The sequence below is a fragment of the Thermobia domestica genome, chromosome 16 (assembly GCF_964235325.1).
Source record: "Thermobia domestica chromosome 16, izTheDome1.hap1.1, whole genome shotgun sequence".
NCBI lineage: Eukaryota > Metazoa > Arthropoda > Insecta > Zygentoma > Lepismatidae > Thermobia > Thermobia domestica.
The window spans coordinates 101613078-101632980 of NC_137469.1; the positions used below are offsets into that span (position 1 = coordinate 101613078).

The 19903-nt window shown below is 36.7% G+C and overlaps 1 protein-coding gene across 9 annotated transcripts in view; it reads right to left on the minus strand.

Moving 5' to 3' along the window:
- Rfx (regulatory transcription factor Rfx) overlaps positions 1 to 19903 on the minus strand; it is a 342716-nt gene that overhangs the window by 117823 nt on the left and 204990 nt on the right. For 5 of the 9 annotated variants that reach the window (XM_081742843.1, XM_081742841.1, XM_081742845.1 and 2 more), the window contains exon 3: positions 6715 to 6933. The exons of 1 other annotated variant lie outside the window; for it this stretch is intronic. In XM_081742843.1, coding sequence (XP_081598969.1) covers positions 6715 to 6933 — 219 coding nt within the window. Of the gene's footprint in view, positions 1 to 6714; positions 6934 to 17903; positions 18052 to 19903 lie in introns of those variants that run through there. 3 more of the 9 variants (XM_081742846.1, XM_081742844.1, XM_081742850.1) reach the window with 3 other exon arrangements.

Consider the following 19903-nt stretch of genomic DNA (forward strand, 5'->3'; position numbering starts at 1 on the left):
CTCGTGGGAAACAACAACATAGCACAGGAATGGACTAAGGTCACAAGTTTAATGTTATAAACTCTATACATATGCAACTACAAGGCTGGGGTACCCGGACAATCAGAAGGCAATGCGTTGTTGAACAGGGTCGTATGAATGGAGAACATAATTATAAATGATTTTCTTTACAAACTCAGACTACATTCTGCACAGGAAAACGCAACAAACAGCGCATTTAGGCCAGGAATAGCGAATGAAGGTACCATTCGCCGTTGGTTTGTCAAATTTCGTTTCGATCACATAGTTTTGGAAAATGACTCCATGGACATAGGCCAACATCATGATCGGACGAATTCCTAAGGAAAACAGTGGAAGCAGATCCTCAGACAACCTTACATATACACCTTATCACTGTTGTTTGGTGGCTTCGTGCAACCGGTAAGGTGAAATAAAAAAAATTGGTGCGCCACAAGTAGACACTGGCCAAGACGAATTACCGTCTGGATATGTTCAGTTCTGTAAGTGGAAGGAATACGCGGGAAGTTTCCTGCATCGGATTGTCATTTCAGGTGAAAAATTGGTCTATTCCTAAACCACCGCTCTATTTACAGAAGGTGTTGTTGCTAACATGATGGTCTTATAATAAGAATAATCCACTGCCTTTCTCATGGGAGGTGAGACCATCAATGCACATCGTTACAGTGTTAAACTCCATGAAATGCACCACAAATGCAGCACCATCATTCTTAAGTATCCAGCAATGATCAACATGCATGTTGCCCTCATGTCGCTCAAAGCACAGCATAGTCTCTTCGTGAGTAGCAGTATAAAACTCTTTCTCATCTACTGTATTCAATGATATTTTTCTCACTGTTTACCAACTCTTCCAGCATCTCGATCACTTCTTGAGAGAGAAGACCTTGTTCAATAATCGCGCGGTACAACATGCGCTTGAGGAATTCTTCACGTAGCGGATTTCAGACTTAACAGTTTTACAATATCTCTGCTTAATTTTCTAGATTTATTAGGTTAAAATATCCGAGTGTTCGCAAGGCTTGATTTAAAAGCATGTACAATCAGGAAACATCTCGATAATTTTTACATGCTATAATTTCAACACATTATATAATATGCACAGTACTTTTTAGATGTAATTTTGAAATTGTAGTTTTGATTTTTTTTATAATACTCTAAAGGAAAAAAATTAGAAGTCTGTTAGTATCCAGTGCTAGATATTAGACTTTTATCTCAACAACGGATAGAGTGAATGTGTTGCTCCTTAATGAATATTATCAGGTCTTTTATTCACATTGCGTCAATTTTAATCAACAACGTGCAAATTAAAATCAAATTACTAAACAGAAGAAATATGATGAAAAATACTAAGTAACTACGGAATATTGCACATTTTCTTGTATATGGATGCATTATTACATATTATGGGAGCATATCTGAGATATTGAGATAGATATGGTTTTGTTGTTAAGTGCGTTTTACTTTCCTAAGACAGTTTCTACACCTCATGGCTTGTTTCCATGGGTGTATCTGCACGTTCAAGTTTAAACTCTGATGAGAGAATAATGCCTCGAACAAAAACCATGTAGTACGACGGCACGATCTGCCAACAATGATACCAAAATTATCAGAATACTACGCCAAAAAGATGTCTAAATAGAAAATATTCAATATATTGCATATCCAAATTTATTTCCATATATATTGCATATCCAAATTTATTTCCATATCTTCAAGGTACTGCTCTACTTGTTACAAAAAAATCTCTCATCCTTCGTAACCACCAGCAGATAAAGTTGCGGGAAAAAATGAATACAACTGACGACACCGTCATTTAGATAATACTACACTATCTACATTGTACGATTCGAAAGAAATTCGGACCATAAAATGTGTATCCATAAAGAATAACTATATTGCTAATAATGAAGGTCATTTTGTACGCAAATCCACTATGTGTATATCCTATCATTGTCTGCATCTGGAACAGATTGTAACGTACGAGTGATGTATTACCACGAGTAAAAGTGCACTAACACTTCCAATTTTTCACATCCTGCAACGTTAGAAACCAACAACGCAGTTAAGTTTGGCTGGTTGAGGACTAAATAAAGCGTTCAACAACTTTGTTTGAAAGATGTCAGTATAACAAATGTAAAAAATAGAAAAATATCCAGGCCTCTGCAACGAATAAAATATCGGGTAGAGGGCACTGTTTAACATCTACAGAGCGATTGATATCACGAGAAAATCACACAGATCTTATTTAACCTTTAGACATACCAAAGAAAAATCAATATTGGTCAAACATTCATTTTATACATGTTACATGGTTACAGTATTTTCTAAAATCTCTGAATGTTTTACATCATTCGTTTCACGTTACTTTTACTTTTGTTAATTTTCAGCCTTAACATCTACTCTTATGAAAAAATATGTCGTGCGAGATAATTTGACTCTCAAAAAATCATCATAGTTTCCATTGTTTAAAAAATGTATTATGTGATATTTATACATTACAGTTAACAAAAATATTTTCCGGTGTTATATTATTGGTCTCCAGTGTGTTTGGAAAACAACCGAAAAACAAACAAACAAAGGGACAACATAAGAGAAACAAGATGTGCAGTGTGTGAAGTTTAATTTGTAAAAACTATTGTATCGATAGAAAATATATGTTTCAAATATGACAAATAGTAAAAATGTATATCTCTGATATCTCTTGCTATACTCTAAGTAAGCGAGAACTGTAATTTTGTAAAGAAGAATAAACACAAATGAACTAAAACAAACAAATATAAATATGGATGAATGTTCCTGATAATATTTCAATAACATATATCTCCACACTCTGATTAACAAACAAATATGCATGCAAACTGCTCTATCGTTAAAATGTTCGGGAAGAACCAAGCAGAAAATCAAGGATAACTTATCAGAGATAAGTTAAAAATAAAGACAGATGTGTGTTTGTGGTAAAAATAAAAGCTACCTGAAAACGATATGTTGCACGAGCCCATTTCTATTTAAAATTTTCTGAATCTAAGATGGCCGCCATCATGGTACTACTCAGCTTCAGGTATGGATTTGTTTCCACTACCTCTAGCCAAAATATGATCTCTTTCCCTTTAGCCGTTTCAAAGTTACAAGGATCTATTCCAAACTTTTGTCATATACTATATATTGTAAATGCATTCAAAAGTTTAGGTCACTTGGGGTTCGGTTAAATATTCTTCAATTGAGCTTTTTTTTTTTCATGCGTTAATTTGGTTCGACTTCGAACCAATTTAGAGGTTGGGAGCAGAGAAATTCGAAAAAATCTCCATATAATTAAGGACCACTCTACTGGACATGTTACACTTACGAGTTCTGTCCAAAAAGAAACCGAACTTTCAAAAAATACGAGCAACGAATTGATTTGCTGCTTACCAGCGCCACATACTATATATTGTAAAAGTAATCGGAAGTTTAGGTCACTTGGGGATCGGTTAAATATTTTTCAATTGAGCCCATTTTATTCATGGGTTAATTTGACCGACATGGAATCAGTTTAGGGGTTGGGAGCAAAGAAATTCGAAAATAGAAAATTAAGGATCACCCTAATGTACAGGTACGAAATTCCTATGCTTGTTTCCTCATCAAAAGACGAAAAGGGTTGTACATTCTTGGGTAATAGAGCAGAATATTTTCATCTTCGGGAAGCTGCGATAATACTTCTAGTAGCCATATGGGTTGTCTCCCAAATCTTCACATGTTTGCTCATTCTACCTGACAGAAGGGCAGCTCAGACACCGAACACTAATTATTTCATGAAATCATTGTTTTAATTAGAGTTTGCATTCTCATGCAGAAAGAATATCGCTTCGCGGTGGCTGCTGGTTTCAGGATCTACAACAAAACCAATTGATAGGAATAAAAACGCTAAGTTTTATTTGCGAACAGAAATTTTTGCACAGTTGGCTGAGATGTAATTATTTAATGGCTCTCACAGTTTATTTCTGTAGATTTCGCGAGGCGCTGTATGGACACTATCCATTGTTTTCGCTTACTGATGAACGACCAGGCGGCTTTCGCTTACAAATGCAACTCATTTCCTTAAAAATCGTAGTACGCTTGCCATTTAAGAATTTGCCTATACTGGATGATTCTTCACAAAGTTTTGTTCGAAAATTATATTGCTAGAGTCCGTAATTAATGGCAAAATGAAAAAAAAAATGGTTAGCAAAACTGCGAAATAAAACCCGAAAAATGACAGGTAAAATAGCAAAATAAAACTAACAGCTTATGGAAGAAAATAGGTAATAAAATATTTAAAAGTATAACAGCCTTTAATTGGTTATTAATCGAGCAGAAAGTATTGATCCTAAGAAATAAAACGTTTATGTAATTAGCATTTAAAATTTAAAATTTCTGGAAACTTGGAAATCGCGCAACTCGTAAGAGACGACACCCAATGGTTCATTCATCATTCTTCAGTAGTAACAATGAAACAGGATGATAACGAAAAAAAAAAAAACACTATCACACTTCATTCACCCGTAGTTCTGTTAGCAATTAGGAATACATTCAACATACAAGAAATATTAAAATACAGTTGTTTTACACTACACTAGCAGTTTATTTTCCTTTAAGAAAGTTATTTCATATTTTTATTCTCTAAAATTATAATAACTTTTAAAAGATTTTCAAACGACAAACCGTCTCCTGTCAGAATAAATTCGCTTTAGATGTAAAACGATCTTTCCATATTTACAGGTATCATTAGAGCATACTGGAAAGAAGTAATTTGTAAAGGATTCATATGACTGTCAACAGTTACATCAGCATGATCTTCCCTAACAATACCAATGTTCTTCAAACGATCATACGTTCTCCGAAGTGTGAGTCTTGTCCCCAGGTAAACACCCAAATCATTGACAGCTTCATTGAAAGTTTTTAGAGAACTAGATAAAGTCTGTTCTTTTCAAGCTTGTCAATGCCTTCTGGCAACTTTGCAAAATATAAAGTTGTCCTTTTACAACGATTTTTTCTTAATCAAAATTTGCCCAATCTTGAAATCTTACAGTTTTACGTTTCATATTTATACCAAATAGGCTGAAGGAGATGGTGATGATGAGAAATGAATGGTGTAATGAAGAAACTGGGAGGTTACGAAGAACCCCGAGAAAACCCATGCGCACGATTTGTCACCACAAAGCCCACTTGGCAAGGGCTGGGATCGATCCTACATACCAGAGGTGAAAGCTATATGACTGAGCTGCCGCAGTCCCTTGAGCAATCTTAATTGAAGACTATCATCCTTATCAAAGTATTCATGGTTCTGTTTCGAAGTTCCTAGCGAAATAAAGAACAGCTGCAATCACTGTACTCCACCTCGTTAAGATGATTGTGCGGGAGAGCGGAAGTTCACGGGATAATTCACAAAAGGGTCTAGTTTGCGAGGGAGCTTTTAGAGACACTTTTTCAGACTTGACACGAGTAGATCAACGTCTGGAAAATGAGAACGTGTTTCTTTTGCAATTCTATGTAGTGCCTTGCCACACAGGTGGCATACTTGGGAATAGAACTTTTAAGGACTTTTGCTGTGGTTTTCATATAAGCAGCTCCGTCTGTGACTAAAAGAATCTTATAGTGTTTTTTGCATTCTGGCCACAGAATAGTCTGATTTTGTAAAAAGCTGTGCAATTGCCGTACCATTTACTTTATCCAGAACTTCTGATGCAAACAAATACGTTTATGTGCCTTCTCCCTCTAACAAAGTTCCAATTACAACACTGGCAATGAAACGGCCTACAATATCGCAAGTTTCACTTGAAATTCATATATTCTTTGTCACGAACACTTCTACGGATATCGTCAATAGTCGCTATCAACCTAAATCTTTCTCAAAGACGATTCACTTAAAACTGTTTCTTGAGAGACTTCTGAAGGAAATATTTTTCTATTTTCATAAAGAAATGTCCGTGTTAATTAGAGCATCCAACAAGTCATTCGCAAAACGGTTAGTAGGTGAAGCGGGATTCGTGAATGTTCCAAAACAATTCTGAACCTTTCTATCAGCTGATGTGCATATCCTTGCAGATTTGTGTTCTGCAGTGCTTATATGGTGTGTGACAAAACAACGCTTCTCAGCGGGTATCACAGCTTCACATAATTTGCAAAAAGTACAGAACTATCTGTGAAAAAATAAAATATATAGCATTTATGCCATTTTTCCGCTTTCTGGACTTATTAAAACAGATTAATGTACAAAAGGAGGAAACAGAGCTGTTTTCATTGGTAACCATTTTTTTTATATGTTTCTAGCGGTGAACTGTGTAACTACGCGGAAATGGACTTAACGATTGAAAGATTCTTCAGTCATTCATACCACTTTTACATATTTCAGTAGCATTAGACCTGTATCATAAATATTTCTAATCGGGAGCATAATTTGTAGTAACAATGTTTAGAAACTCAAATTTCGTGATTTAATGACGAATATATATATAATTTTGCATACATAAACTTTCCTTCATCAGGCAAATGCTGAAAAAAGAACTGGATACAATCCCCGATCAATCATGCTATAATACATCTAAGAAGTTTTTATTGGTTTACAGTTAGTCCTGTTCAGTACACAATTAACCTTTATTCACCACCCTTCACACAGCACACGTCAGTGACTATACAATTTAGAAAATTTTAAACTTAAATGTGTGTCACAAGTCTACGTACCGGTATCTTCTCATGGCATAATTTAATTAATGCACCAGCACTATCCTCTTGAGAAGCATCTGCAATTCCATAAGCTCTCAAGCTATTATGTTGCTGGTAGCTCTCCAGTGGATCACGTTTGTTGATAATATCTTCTTCCTTAAATGTATCCAATTTTGATTGCAATATGCCGGGCTCACTCTTGATATTATGTACCAGTATGAAGTTCTCATTAGGCTGCTAAGGAGGTATTCATGCGTTACAAAAAAGCATATCTATGAGCTCATTATTTGATTTTGTGTCATGACTTTTGTACTTAAACTTCGTGTTTTGCGTACCAAAATATACATTTTGCGAATGTCCTTAACAGTAAAGTAATACTCTGCGTTTCTATAACAGGGTTAAATAAAAAGTATGTCTATAATCTGTTAAAAGTTTTAATTGCAATTAAATATGTCACACAAATACACAATAATTAATTTTTAAGCATAATGCCCAGTATACTTTCAATTATTTTTTACAGGTCACTTTGAAATCTTTTATATTACCAAGTAAGATTTACCACTTGCAAACACAAGAGCTGACTCTTTCACACGTTCTTATCGGAATTTCAATACAGTATCACTGTGATGGGATTTTCGTGTATATTGTCCATGAAACTACATATTAGCCGAATTACTGATTTTTCAACTGAAATCCAAACATCATTCTGCAAACAAACAGTAAGTTTCAAATCTACGCGTAACGATTAACTCCAAAACTAAATTTAAAGCAACGGTCACACACTGTATACTTACTGACGAATTGCGAGACTTGCTCTAAGAAGATATATTCTTTACGTCATCTCAAAGTGAATCAAAAAACAATGATCCGATTTGGGAGCTTACAAATGAAAGTGTCAATAAAATATTGAAAATGACTGGATACATGCCCCAAACAATCAAACTATGATATAAAAAATGTTTTTATATTTTTATTGTTCTATAGTTAGTCCTGTACAGCCAAATGAACAAATTTCACCATTTTTCACAAAATGTATGACTATGTACCTTACACAATTCAACCCAAGTGGCTGTGACAAGTCTATGCATTGGTATCATCTTTCTTATGTTATAGGTTAACTAATATACCGGTACTATCCTCTTAAGAAAAGCCTACAATCTCATGTTTGCAAGCTCATCACTTTTGATGGTAACACATCATAGCATACACACTTCTTTCAGAAATAAGCGCCGTTAGCAGCTACAAACTTCTGTCAGCACGTGATGAATGCTTGAATACTAATTCGAGATATAATAATCCTGGTTATATGGCGACAATCCCGCGAGGTACTTTCAGCTTTGTTTCACTTTTTGGGTGCTCTATTATTCAGGATTGATTAACTCACGAAAAAGTAGAATAACACTTTTCGGACTTAGAGAGAGTCGGAATGTAAGTTTCCCTTAGTGGCTATTCACAGATATGTTTATCTTGGACAAATGTGAAAGACTTAATTTATTTTTCCACAAAAGCCAAGGCTGTTGATACAATTGCCATATCGCTTTCTAAGGCTTAAAAACCTCTCTTCGAAAAAAAATCCGTGTCCTGCATATGGAAAAACTCTAATTCAATTCCGTCTTCACTTTCTCATTGATTCCGAAGTGCCTTTCGCAAACAGCCTTGCCGGAAAGAAATGGAATCGCTGGACGTAGGGTCGAAACATCACTGTGAATGTCCTATGTGATTGTGGACAACAACAAACACCGGAACATGTATAACGGAACAGTGAGGAACTATGTCAAGAAGAAGAAATATCACGGGAAATAAATTATTTAATAAACCTTAAAATGCTCGAAATTCTAACAAATGAAAGAAACTTAAGTGATTTACAAATTATTACTAAACATGTGATCGAGGTATTTAAAAAAAATATATGAAAAGATGACCAAAAAGAAGCAAAATTAATTAATTTTAAACAGTCTAACCAAATCTGAAATTCATCGGAGATAATAACCACAGATTAGTTCTAGAGCACCAAGAACTATAATTCTTCATTTTTGTTTTGTTGTGTGTGCATGTGAATTGAGTCGTAAAATACAGTGGGAAGAACTGGAATTTAACAAATCAAATAGGAAGAAAACGAACAAATTGTAAGTTAAATAAGTAAACAAAAAACTGTACATTTTTAATTGTTCAAAGTATATATGTTTTATGTACTTAAAAATAAAAATACATAAAAACAAAAATGGTGGAGGAAATGGTATGATGTATATTAAAAGAAACCATACAAATAAAATTTGCCTCGCCCCCCAAACTGGTCTACGTAAATCGAATGGGAGAAAATTCTAAAAATTTCAAGGAAAATATAGAGAATTAAAAAACAAAACAAGCATGTTGTCTGTCCTTTAATAAGACCACAGTAAGTAGCAAAGCAGGGGGAAGTGGTACGATGATTCTGCATTGCCTCCACCGAATGTTACCTCGAACTGTCCTCACAAGGAGGACGCTATGTCAGAAGGCCAAGCCGCTTTCTGTGAATAGAACACTTTAGTCTTATGAGGGTCTGGCAACATGCCGAGATTCATTGTTCCAAAAGAATGTGCCCCTTCGTCCGAATTCTCTGCTAGGAGTTCGACAGTGGCCGTTACGGCGAGTGCTCTGTGCGGAAGGGAGTTGGGTGGGATTTTCTATACACCTACACTACACTTACACTTTCTTTTCTATTTACACGTACGTACATCTCCTTTTTCCTACTCTTTGTTCTTATTTCATTTTACACTTCCCACTTTCCTCTAAATTTCTGCCCTGTTCAACTTGGCCTTCGGCCCTCTTTCATTGTCTGAACTTCTTTCCCGATTTTGACCTTTTCCTCCGATTGTGTCCTGTATTTTCTTCAATTTTGTTTCTGAATCATAAAGTGTGAGGTAAACATTTGACCATTTTGCATTCGTAGCACACAAGACAAGTGAGCTGGTGCACCTACCTATTTGATTGATAATAGTCATAAGACAAAGAATTCTCCGCTAGCACTGTGATATCGCCGTATGTATGGTCTTATTGTTAGTTGTACGTCACCAAATGACGTATGGACGGTTCCCGCATTAAACCGATGTCTTATTTACCACGTTGTTTTACGATTTCTCAGGAAAAAGGGAACTCATTTTCCAATGTCTCTTCACGCGTCATTTATTACGAAATTCAACATTCATTTTCAGTGCAGAGGATTAGAAGGACTGGATTTGATCCCCCATAATACTGGGTGTTGAGATCTTGATGTAGGAATCGACTGTTACCTATACCGGTGCCTTAGAACTGGTTCTCATAATATGAACACCGTATTATATTTCCAATATACTTCTTTCATCCTTGACTTACAAAACTACCATCCAGCTTAAACGCCAGAGTATATACAATTGTATGAATTCTCTCAGCCTCCGCCTATGTGGTGGACAAACACAATGTGCATGAGTTCTCTCGGCTTTTTTTTCCTTCTTACACTTTCATCATTTTACTATTATCACCCATCTCATCATCACAGTTTCCCTTAGCCTTGGTGCACAATAGTGGGGCGTTAATCTCAAAAGAATGTATGAACTCTATTATTCAATAATTAAAGAACATAATTTTTTAAACTTTTTTTAAAAGTCTTTATATCAATTTGATGCAAATATTCTTCTTGTCAGTGAACATATCATTTTCTTTAAGTCCGATATTACTCGCGACGTTTTGGATTATAGATTTTATTAGGAGCCATTTAATCACAATTTTTTAAAAAAATAATCAGCTTCAACAAAAGTGCTCGAAAGCAGAAAATAATAATAATAAAGCACTTAGTAAAGGCAGAAAATAGTTAATTCACATAAAAAAGAAATGAAGTATGTGCCAGGCGAACAAATCAATACCTCGTCATCCAAAATTATTTTTATATTGGGCATTAAGTTAGTTGGCTTGACTCAAACTTGAAAATTGTTATAGATAATCCTAATGAGCTATTTTCTGCTTATCTTGTTGAAGTAGGTTATTTTTCTTTTGAGTTTAGATTTTCCACTCTTTTCTTACCTCAGTAGTTTAGTTAAATACCTAACCTAAAGGTAGGGCACCAACTTCCTATAGAATGGATCGGCTTACGAAATAAGCGTGTACAAATATTTTATAAATCGATCTATGCCTTACGGAATTATACATGAACGTACACTATCAATTGTTGAGAAATTTCATGATCTAGCTCGCCAGATCCTGACAAAATTTATATAGAACCTTTGAGAAAGAATAGTCTATCAAGCTAAAACAAAATAATTAAAATTGGTACATCTATGTTGAAGTTATGCGTGAAGTCAATTAATTACGATACTAACACTGTCAGCCGTAGAGGAGTTTAATGTTCGAACTCTGAAGACGGTCATCAGATCCTACTCAAATTTATATGGGACCAACACAAAAGCAAATCTTTCAAAGAAAGATGAATCAGGAAAATTTGTGCACCTATGCCAGAGTTATGGGTGATCATACACATAATTACGGTATTAACACTATTAGCCGTTGGAGAGTTCCTTGTCTAGCTACAAAAACTATTGCTAGATCCCCATGGGATTTATGAAACCACTAGGAAAGTATATTCTTTAAAAAAATAAATAAATAATCAAATCGGTGCATCTATATCGAAGCTATGCGTGAACATACCATCTCTCTCTCTCTCATATATATCACGCCGAGTGGAACCGAACTCAGAAGCTCCCAGCAGGCAAAGCTATGGAACAGGCTCTGCTGTCGATTTGAGCACGACTGTGGCCACCAAATAGAACGGTCGTTAGTTCCTAGACGTTAGCTACTTGTCCACCGAATTTTGTTGAGATGCGGTCAGTAGTTACCGAGAAATAAAGTACCACATACAAGGTGATCTGAGTCTGTCTTTGGCCGAGTCTGGCCATCGAATATAGCGATCTTTATTTCTTAGACAATGGGCTACTTGGTCACTGAATTTCTTTCAGTGACCAGTAATTACCACGAAAAAAAGTTCAATATGCAAGGTGAGTCGAGCCAAGCCTGTCCCTGATCGAGCACAGCCACTAAATATAACCTTTTTTTATTCACTTGGCCATGAGCTATATGTTCATGATATTTGGTTCAAATTCAGCCAGTACTTACGGAAAAAATAAGCACACACACACTCACACCTGTAGTGGCCGATGGCAGAACTTCCTTTGTCTTTCTGCGATGAGCTTTCTTAAGTCAAAAATTTTCTGCAGGAATTCTGCAAAAATTTTCTGCAGAAGAAACACTTTTGATTGCTAAAAATACGCCTTGCGCGACTAAAAGAATAATTCAAACTTATGTGAGTCGTTCGTGCATTTAAGACATCTACACATAGCAGGCATGTTTTTATACTTTTCTGTTGGCTATTTTTCTGCCCTTGGCATTTTTTTCTTGCACAGATGCAAATTTTCTGCGATCACATCGCAGATCGCGGCATATTCTGCTATGGTGCTGGAGTGAAACTATAAGTTCCCACCGAGAGCTAAAAATGAGTGTAACGATGCTTGTCCCTCAATTTCTCCTAGACCGCTCGACCAATTTCCATTACTTTTGGCACGTGATTTGACCCTTGCCTAGCTTATCAAGATCAACAAAGACAGTTTTCGAAATCAAGATCAACAGAGACTGAGTTTTCGAAAACTGAGTTCTTACAAAAAGAGGTAAAGAAAGGGGAAACTAAACTTCTCAATAGTTATAACGAAGTCAAGATGCCTCTAATAGGCGGGACACAGTTCGACTGGACACTAAGCGCGGGATGCATCGAGTGCTAGTTTGGAAATTAGGAGGGGAAAAAAGAAGTTAGGTAGACCAAGAATATGGAAGAATACAAAGATCTTACGAAGGTGGGTAATACATATGGTTGAGGCAATAAGAAGCTCAGCGCACCACCCTACGTTAACCCTAGGCTGTGGGTACCTTAGATTGTTATGCCTCGACCGACACTCAACCATAAACTGGATACTTAGATGCGCGGAGGACAAGTCCTCCTCCTACCAATCAATCAGTAGTTGGAACGAGTCAGTGAGCTTTCAACCAAAATCTCAATCGCATTTCTCGTCATTTCCAGGGCGTCAGCTAACACTCTAACACAAGAAAGGATAACAGGTTCATTGCGCAATAGGTCGAGATCTAACTTTCAGTTATACTGGTGGAGGAAGCACCCTAACGACATCTCCAGTGTTGGAGCGTTAAGGCAAGGATATTCTGCAATGACATTGGGAAGCGTCTCGATACAACCACGTACCGAATCTCAAGGAATAGCTGCAGCCCGGAAGAGGTCAATTTACTTTTGAGAACTTCTGGAACCGGGGGAATTCCAGACCTGTCTACCTCAGCTTGCGTCTGAAGAAACATTTACATTATTGGATCCAATGGGTCGTGGAGACAATACCATTTGGCACTGATTCCTCGTCCGGCAGGATGTCTTCCCTAAGCTCACTTCAGAATGGATCAGCTTGGCACAGGACAGAATTCATCGGTCTTGTTTCTACGGCAATGAATCTTTGAGTTCCTTTCACCATATAGTCATCTATTTACTGGTATTGAGTTTTTCTACAATTCAAGATGAAGTGTACATTTATTCTTATTAGTATGAAAATATATTAAACTTTCTTTACATTTGACAGGGCATAGACCTCGGGCAATATTGACCACAGGGTCTACGCTACTGGTAAGCAGGATAGAACAAATACACGCACATATCAATACGGAAATGGTAGGTTTTCGCCCAAATCTGATCTATCTGGATTTACATTAGGCATTTTGACCGTAATACATTACTTCCTTGTTGTACTATAACATGGAAGTAAATAACAATCACTCACAAAAATGTAATACGATTACGACACCAATGTTGTAAAGAGTTTGTCTGTACCTACAGTATTTTTCCAGTTAGAAACTGTTTTGATTTGTCAGCATCAAAAACGTAAGTGTAACTAATATTACTCTGCAATGTCTTTCGCAAAGTCCCTTTAGGGATTAAACATCCAATACACTGCAAACGGTACAAGCTGCCGTAAAATTAACTATATCACTGAATTTATAAAATTGTACAGGAATTTGATGTATCACTTGCACCTATTTCTATGTGAAAAACCGAAAGTTGAATCTAATATGGCGGATCCAAAATGGCAGCCGGGGTGGGTAACATGTCAGAGAAAAAAGTACTTGATCCAGTTTGTTTTGCATATGCCCACATTCATGCCAAGTTAAATCTAAAGAAAATAAAAGCAATATTGTCTTGAGCGTTATAGTAGTGTATGATTGAATTCCAGATATATGAAGGCCCATAAATATGCAAATTACCGGAATCGGCCGCAAAAATTAGTACAATACATATTGGGCCGCGGAAAACATTGCATGTGAATCAATTTCACACGAATCCTAAGGGGACACTTCGCGAATGTACCTTGTGAGACTAAATTCGAGTTCAAAAGGGGATGCATTGAAGATATCGCTACAAATCATTAAAATGCTTCAAAATAGGTCCTTTGAGCGTCAACACACTTCTGCCAAAGAATTTTCCAAGCTCGGAAGGAGCTCTGGAAGTTCATTTCCTGAATGTCTTTCAAGCTGAGCATCGAAACTTCTTTGTCTTCTGTTATGACCCATGGCGGTGTCCCCTGAGGGTTGTCTTCACTGGAGGGAACATCAGAAAGTCCGTCGGCGCCAGATTGGGAATACAGGGAAGCTGTCGAAGCGTTGCGATGTCATTCTGGACGAGATAATCGTTGACCACAAAGCAAGCATGTGGCTTGATGCATTGTCATGATGCAACTTCCAATTGGTGTTCATGTATGGCCTCACTCGGCTGACTCTTCTCTCCAATCTTTTCAGTACTTCCACGTAGAAAGCACCCGTGGCGTCTGTCCCAGGTACAAATTCGTAGTGGACCACACCCTTAGCGTCAAAGAAGACAATAAGTGACCTTGACTTGTGACCTGCTCATTCGAGCTTTATGTTTGCAAGGAAATGCTGTTGTGTATATTAGGTACTTTGGTGTTTTGTCTCTGGGTCATACTCAAAAACCCACGTTTCGTTGCCAGTTATCAGTCTGTTCAAAAACTGTTTAAACGCGCTGCATAAGATCTTTGCAAGCAAGCACACGGTTTGTCTTTTGGTCGTGTGTCAAAACATTCGAACCAACTTGGCAGAGATTTCTTTCACCTGCAAATGCTCGGTCACCTGGATTGTTTGCACAATAATACGCGGTCTGTGATCATTAAACACTTAAACATAGGTTTCAGTTCAACTCATTACGCACGCGTTGCACACTGTTCTGCTTGTGGATGGGCGCCCTTCGCGGGGTTCATCTTCCACTCTCTCTCTCTTCCTCTTTGAGGCACTTGTGCCATCTCAAAACAGCAACTCTTGAACAAATGAACTACTGTTTTGAGAACTATATTTAATGTATATCGAAGAAACGTGGTCATTTGATTCTTTTGTTTAGGCAACTGACGAATATTATGCAGTCGATATAGCTTTTTCTTCTCAGCCGTCGGTACTACTACATACAAAAATGAAACGAAACTATACTTTACGTTGTCAAATGCTTGTAGTTCAAACATAGAACGGTTACGAAGTTCATCTTTATATTGTTCTCCGACAAGACATATTTTCTGTTCTGAAGCACAACTACACACGTAGTTTAACCGGCACAAGTACCTGCGAAAAATTATCAGAAATACCTGCGAAAAATATGTCTTTCATGTGGGATTTCCCACTTCTACTTGGTATGCTTGCACGAGAGGATGTTTCGTTAAAAACACGATACTAAGATGTGCAAGACGGGGGGGGGGGGGAAGCTTTGAGAGGTATGGTGATGAAGACACAGGGGCGGGTACCTGAAGGCAAGAGAGTAGCAGAAAAAAGTTACAATATTCGGAATAATTCTTTTTTTCTTGTCACCTGCGTGACGCTTGAAGTATCTGGTTTCTTTTGCAGTTAGTAGTGTTCGTATTTGACTCCTAATTTATGATACACCATACACTAATATTTTTCCTAAAATTTCGTTCGTTCTTCCTTATATCTTATTCATAATGCATTTTACTGATTACGCATTACAACTACATGTGAAGAGCCGAACGTTTTTAATTTTATATTGGTATTGTGAGCCTATTATGGATGTCTATCCGGCTTAAACCGGACTTACCTGGGTTATCCATGTCTTTTAAAAAAGATCGATTCCAACGTAATTTAATGCGAAGAGCCGATTGGTACCGGTTCCGATTTCTGAAGGTAGACTGAACGAAGGTCAAATATTTGAAAGCTCTCAACTGATATTTGAAGCTTGTGCTTCATGCTAATCCTGCGCTCCCCATTCTTATTTCAAGCACCCATTCCGTCATGGAGGCCCGGGAGACAACATATCCATACAGAATTATTAACAGCTTAGTTAGTTTAGAGTCTAATTGATTGGATTAAAATTTACCCGCATTTCAACATCAAGGCTAATATGAGACGTAACACCTACACTTTCAAGTGTAACTGAAACTACGATAATTCGAGATTTTTCAAGGCTTTCCCATCGGGAATCGAACCCGTGCTCGTCTCATCTTGAGTCAGGTTAGAAAATGTGGACAAACATTACAATAGATTAACTTTACCAAGCCTTTCCAGGTGGTATACTTTCACAGACAATAACAGTGGCTCTACTTTCGGAAAAATCAGATTTTCAGGAGAAATGAGTTGATGTTACGTAAGGGTAATCGATTTGGGTGTAGGTATATGGAATAAAAATACTGTATGGAAGTGATATATGCGAGACTGTAGGGACTATTGCTAGTTAGCAGAAATGTACATAACGGTGTATGAATACAGGTAGAAATTCTGGTTAAAGCTAACCTAACCTAACGTGAAGACAACCTGAAATTGGCGTAATTTTAACTCTTTCTATCTATCTATCTATCTATCGATTTATATAAAGTTCGTCGTTCAAAACTAAACATATACCGCATCTTGGACCATGAAAACAGTCGTATTAATAAGTGTTTAAACAACAACAAAAAAATGTCCTTTATGCGTGTACTCACCGTTGTTAACGCGCCTACTCCCTACTGATGTACTCCAGCACTATCATATGGCCCTCTCGCTTTACCCTTCCCTAACGCAGTTTAGATGTAACAGCATATTAGATGTCATGATCACTGCAGTGAATAGCTAGTCAATGTTTTTCGCACAAGTGGTATGAGCAAGATTTATCTGTGGAGAGATAACAGCACCATTTGTCGCAGGATACTTCTAAAACACCCTATATTTCGTGTTTGCGTAAAGATACAAAATGAAGCGTATAATGTAAACTGAAAAGAAGATGATAAAATTGACCACTCAGCTAATTCGATGGTCTCATAACTTAATCGTAATTTTGAGATATTTTTCCTCAGCTTGGTACAATTTCAAGAAGCAATTCTATGCAAAGAACGATCCAAATCAAATTTTGAGTTCAGCTTCAAGTTCGTCGCTCCTTAAAATACATTTCGAAAGGCGCGGATGTGCAATCAATATAGGTAATCGAAAGTAATGCTGCGGTAGAGCTTTTCGACCTCTGACGTTTGGATTGACTTTCAAGTGATCACCTCAAGAAATCGATTTGCACTAATCGATTTCTAGAATAAAAGTAAACTCAAGTACCTCCAGTTTAACTGCCTGTCTGTAATTAATGGTGAGTACAAATTAATATTTCTTATATATTTTTTTGTGCATTTAACCTAAGGTAAAAATTTATTGCACTTCAGTAGAACTTCCAGACACAATTTTTCAGACTTCAAAGAGATTTTACTCGTAAATCTTAAAAATAGATAATATAAACCAAGTACGGACCGAGAATACTATACAAACAGATATAAATATGAATGTACATGTACCATTTAATGAATTACTTAAATTACTGCGGAAACTTTTTATTATTTTTGAGCACATTTATGTTGATCGACTGCAATTGATTTAGGTATACCTATCATCGTTAACCACAAATTTAATTAGCTTGTATGCATTTAACGAATGTATGTTCTTTTCATTACTGATCTAAGCCTATAATGGAATATGCAAATGAACTTAAAAAATTTTCATCATTAAACCTTTTGTTACCAAGCAGTTTCCAAAATATCAGATTTATTCCAAATCATTATGGCAGACAGCCGGACAAATTTTTCATAAATTTAGTTTTTAATATCTCGAAATTAAAATAATGAAAATACTACCTGTATGTCTTTGCGGACCCTCAGCATCATCATTTCTATATAAAACGCAGTCAACTGTTTAAAACGGTCTCAAAACGATTGTTCATTTCTTCAAATATACTAGGTTTAGTTTTTAGTTTCTTCATAACGGCCATCATATTACCTTAGCTAAAAATGTGTATGTGTTTAAAGTTTTTTGTTGGTTGATGATGAAAGTTAAAACCTACGATCAATTCTTATCAATTTTATATACAATGGAAAAACACTTTCTAATCTCTGATGGCGCAGGTATATTTTCATTATATGTAAGTCTCAAATCGAAGCTTCTGTGATTCGAGTATGGTAAGAAGTACATGTATTTCATACATTTTACGTACCATTATATGAATTTCGACCCGTGCTGGTGTAACTGGCTGAATTCTATATCTAAGATGATGCAGGCATGTTTCCAGCATATAGTATATATTGAAAATACATGCGTCATTGTAGAATTAAAATTAAGTTAGTTATGCCGACGCAAGTCGAAGTTCACACAATGTTGCGTTAAATGTTGGAAACACATGTATTTCTTCCAAGACTCGAATCACAGCAGCTTTAATTTGAAATTAATTATTGTATGCTGACAGGCCCGTTACTACAAATGTTATTCGGGTGGGGGCAAGGACGCCGATCCCAGGGAGGGCTGGGGAACCCGCCCCCCAAAGCTCATGTGGGCCCCCGCATTGTATTTATGAATATACAATATTTGACATGAATGCAATTTGTCTTTAAAATACTCATATATGCCTTCTGCATCTGAATGCCATCCCCCAAATTTACAGAGAAATCGGCGCCCGTGGGTGGGGGTACCACTTTTAAAAGTTAATGTCTAAGTCCCATTTTTTTTTTTCATTTCTCCTTAATTTTCAACGGGGTCTGAACCCCATGAAACACCCTTAATGTACTTGTATGTTGATGAGATCGTATTTCAGTTGGAATGAGGAGGAAGGAATATTAACAACCACGTTTATCCTTTACGAACTACCGACCAGTAAGACATGTTATATGAGTAATGGATTGCACCGAGGATTATGATACATTAATCTAGTTAAAGAAAGTATTTAATTTAAAGCCCCAAGATTTACCATGTACGTCAAAACCAACGGATGATAAATGATAAACGGTTATGAAAGAATTGGTAAAATGAGAGAAAACGGAAGAACCCAAGGAAACCCTAGATACGGTGTCGTCTACCACACTTGACTACACGACTTGAGTTCAAACCAGGGACTCCTTGAAACAGCGATGAGAGCTCTATCGGTGAGCCACTGTGTCTTCTCACCTACAATTAAATCTGGCATTCGAACAGCGTAAACAACCGCCGGGAATGAACCAAAGCTTCCACGCTGGAAAAGATAACTTTAACCATTTAACTAAACGGAAGTTCTGAATAGATACTGAAAGGCATTAAAGGAGGAAAGATACTTCCATATTATCTTGGAATGCGAGATCACCGTAAATTCAGATGGAAGGTATAGACCACAGTCAAGGGATTTAGAAATCTCCCTGTACGTTTCCTGCCTCTGAAAGTTATGACGAAACTCCTAACTGTCCGAAAGAGTGTGTTTGCTTACTTTCTAAAAGCAATTTTCACTGCCTTCGGTGTTTACTTTTATAATGCAATATTAAAAAAAAAAATTATTTTATAGTCTTCCATTTATATACAAAAATATAGGCTACCTGTTTCTTAGTCTCTTTCAGTGAATGTAAATATATATATATATATATATATATATATATATATATATATATATATATATGTGTGTGTGTGTGTGTGATCAAAAGTATCCGGATCATAGATGTTCATTTTACTTCGACCTCACTCGCCCTCGCAGTAGCAGTTGGCCCTCGCCCTCGTTCACCCTCGCCCTCCCGAATGGAATTGACCATCGCCCTCGCGCGCCCTCACCCTCGCTGTCGAAACTTGTCCTCGCCCTCGCCGTCGAAGCTTGTCCTCGCCCTCGCGGCCAAAACTTGTCCTC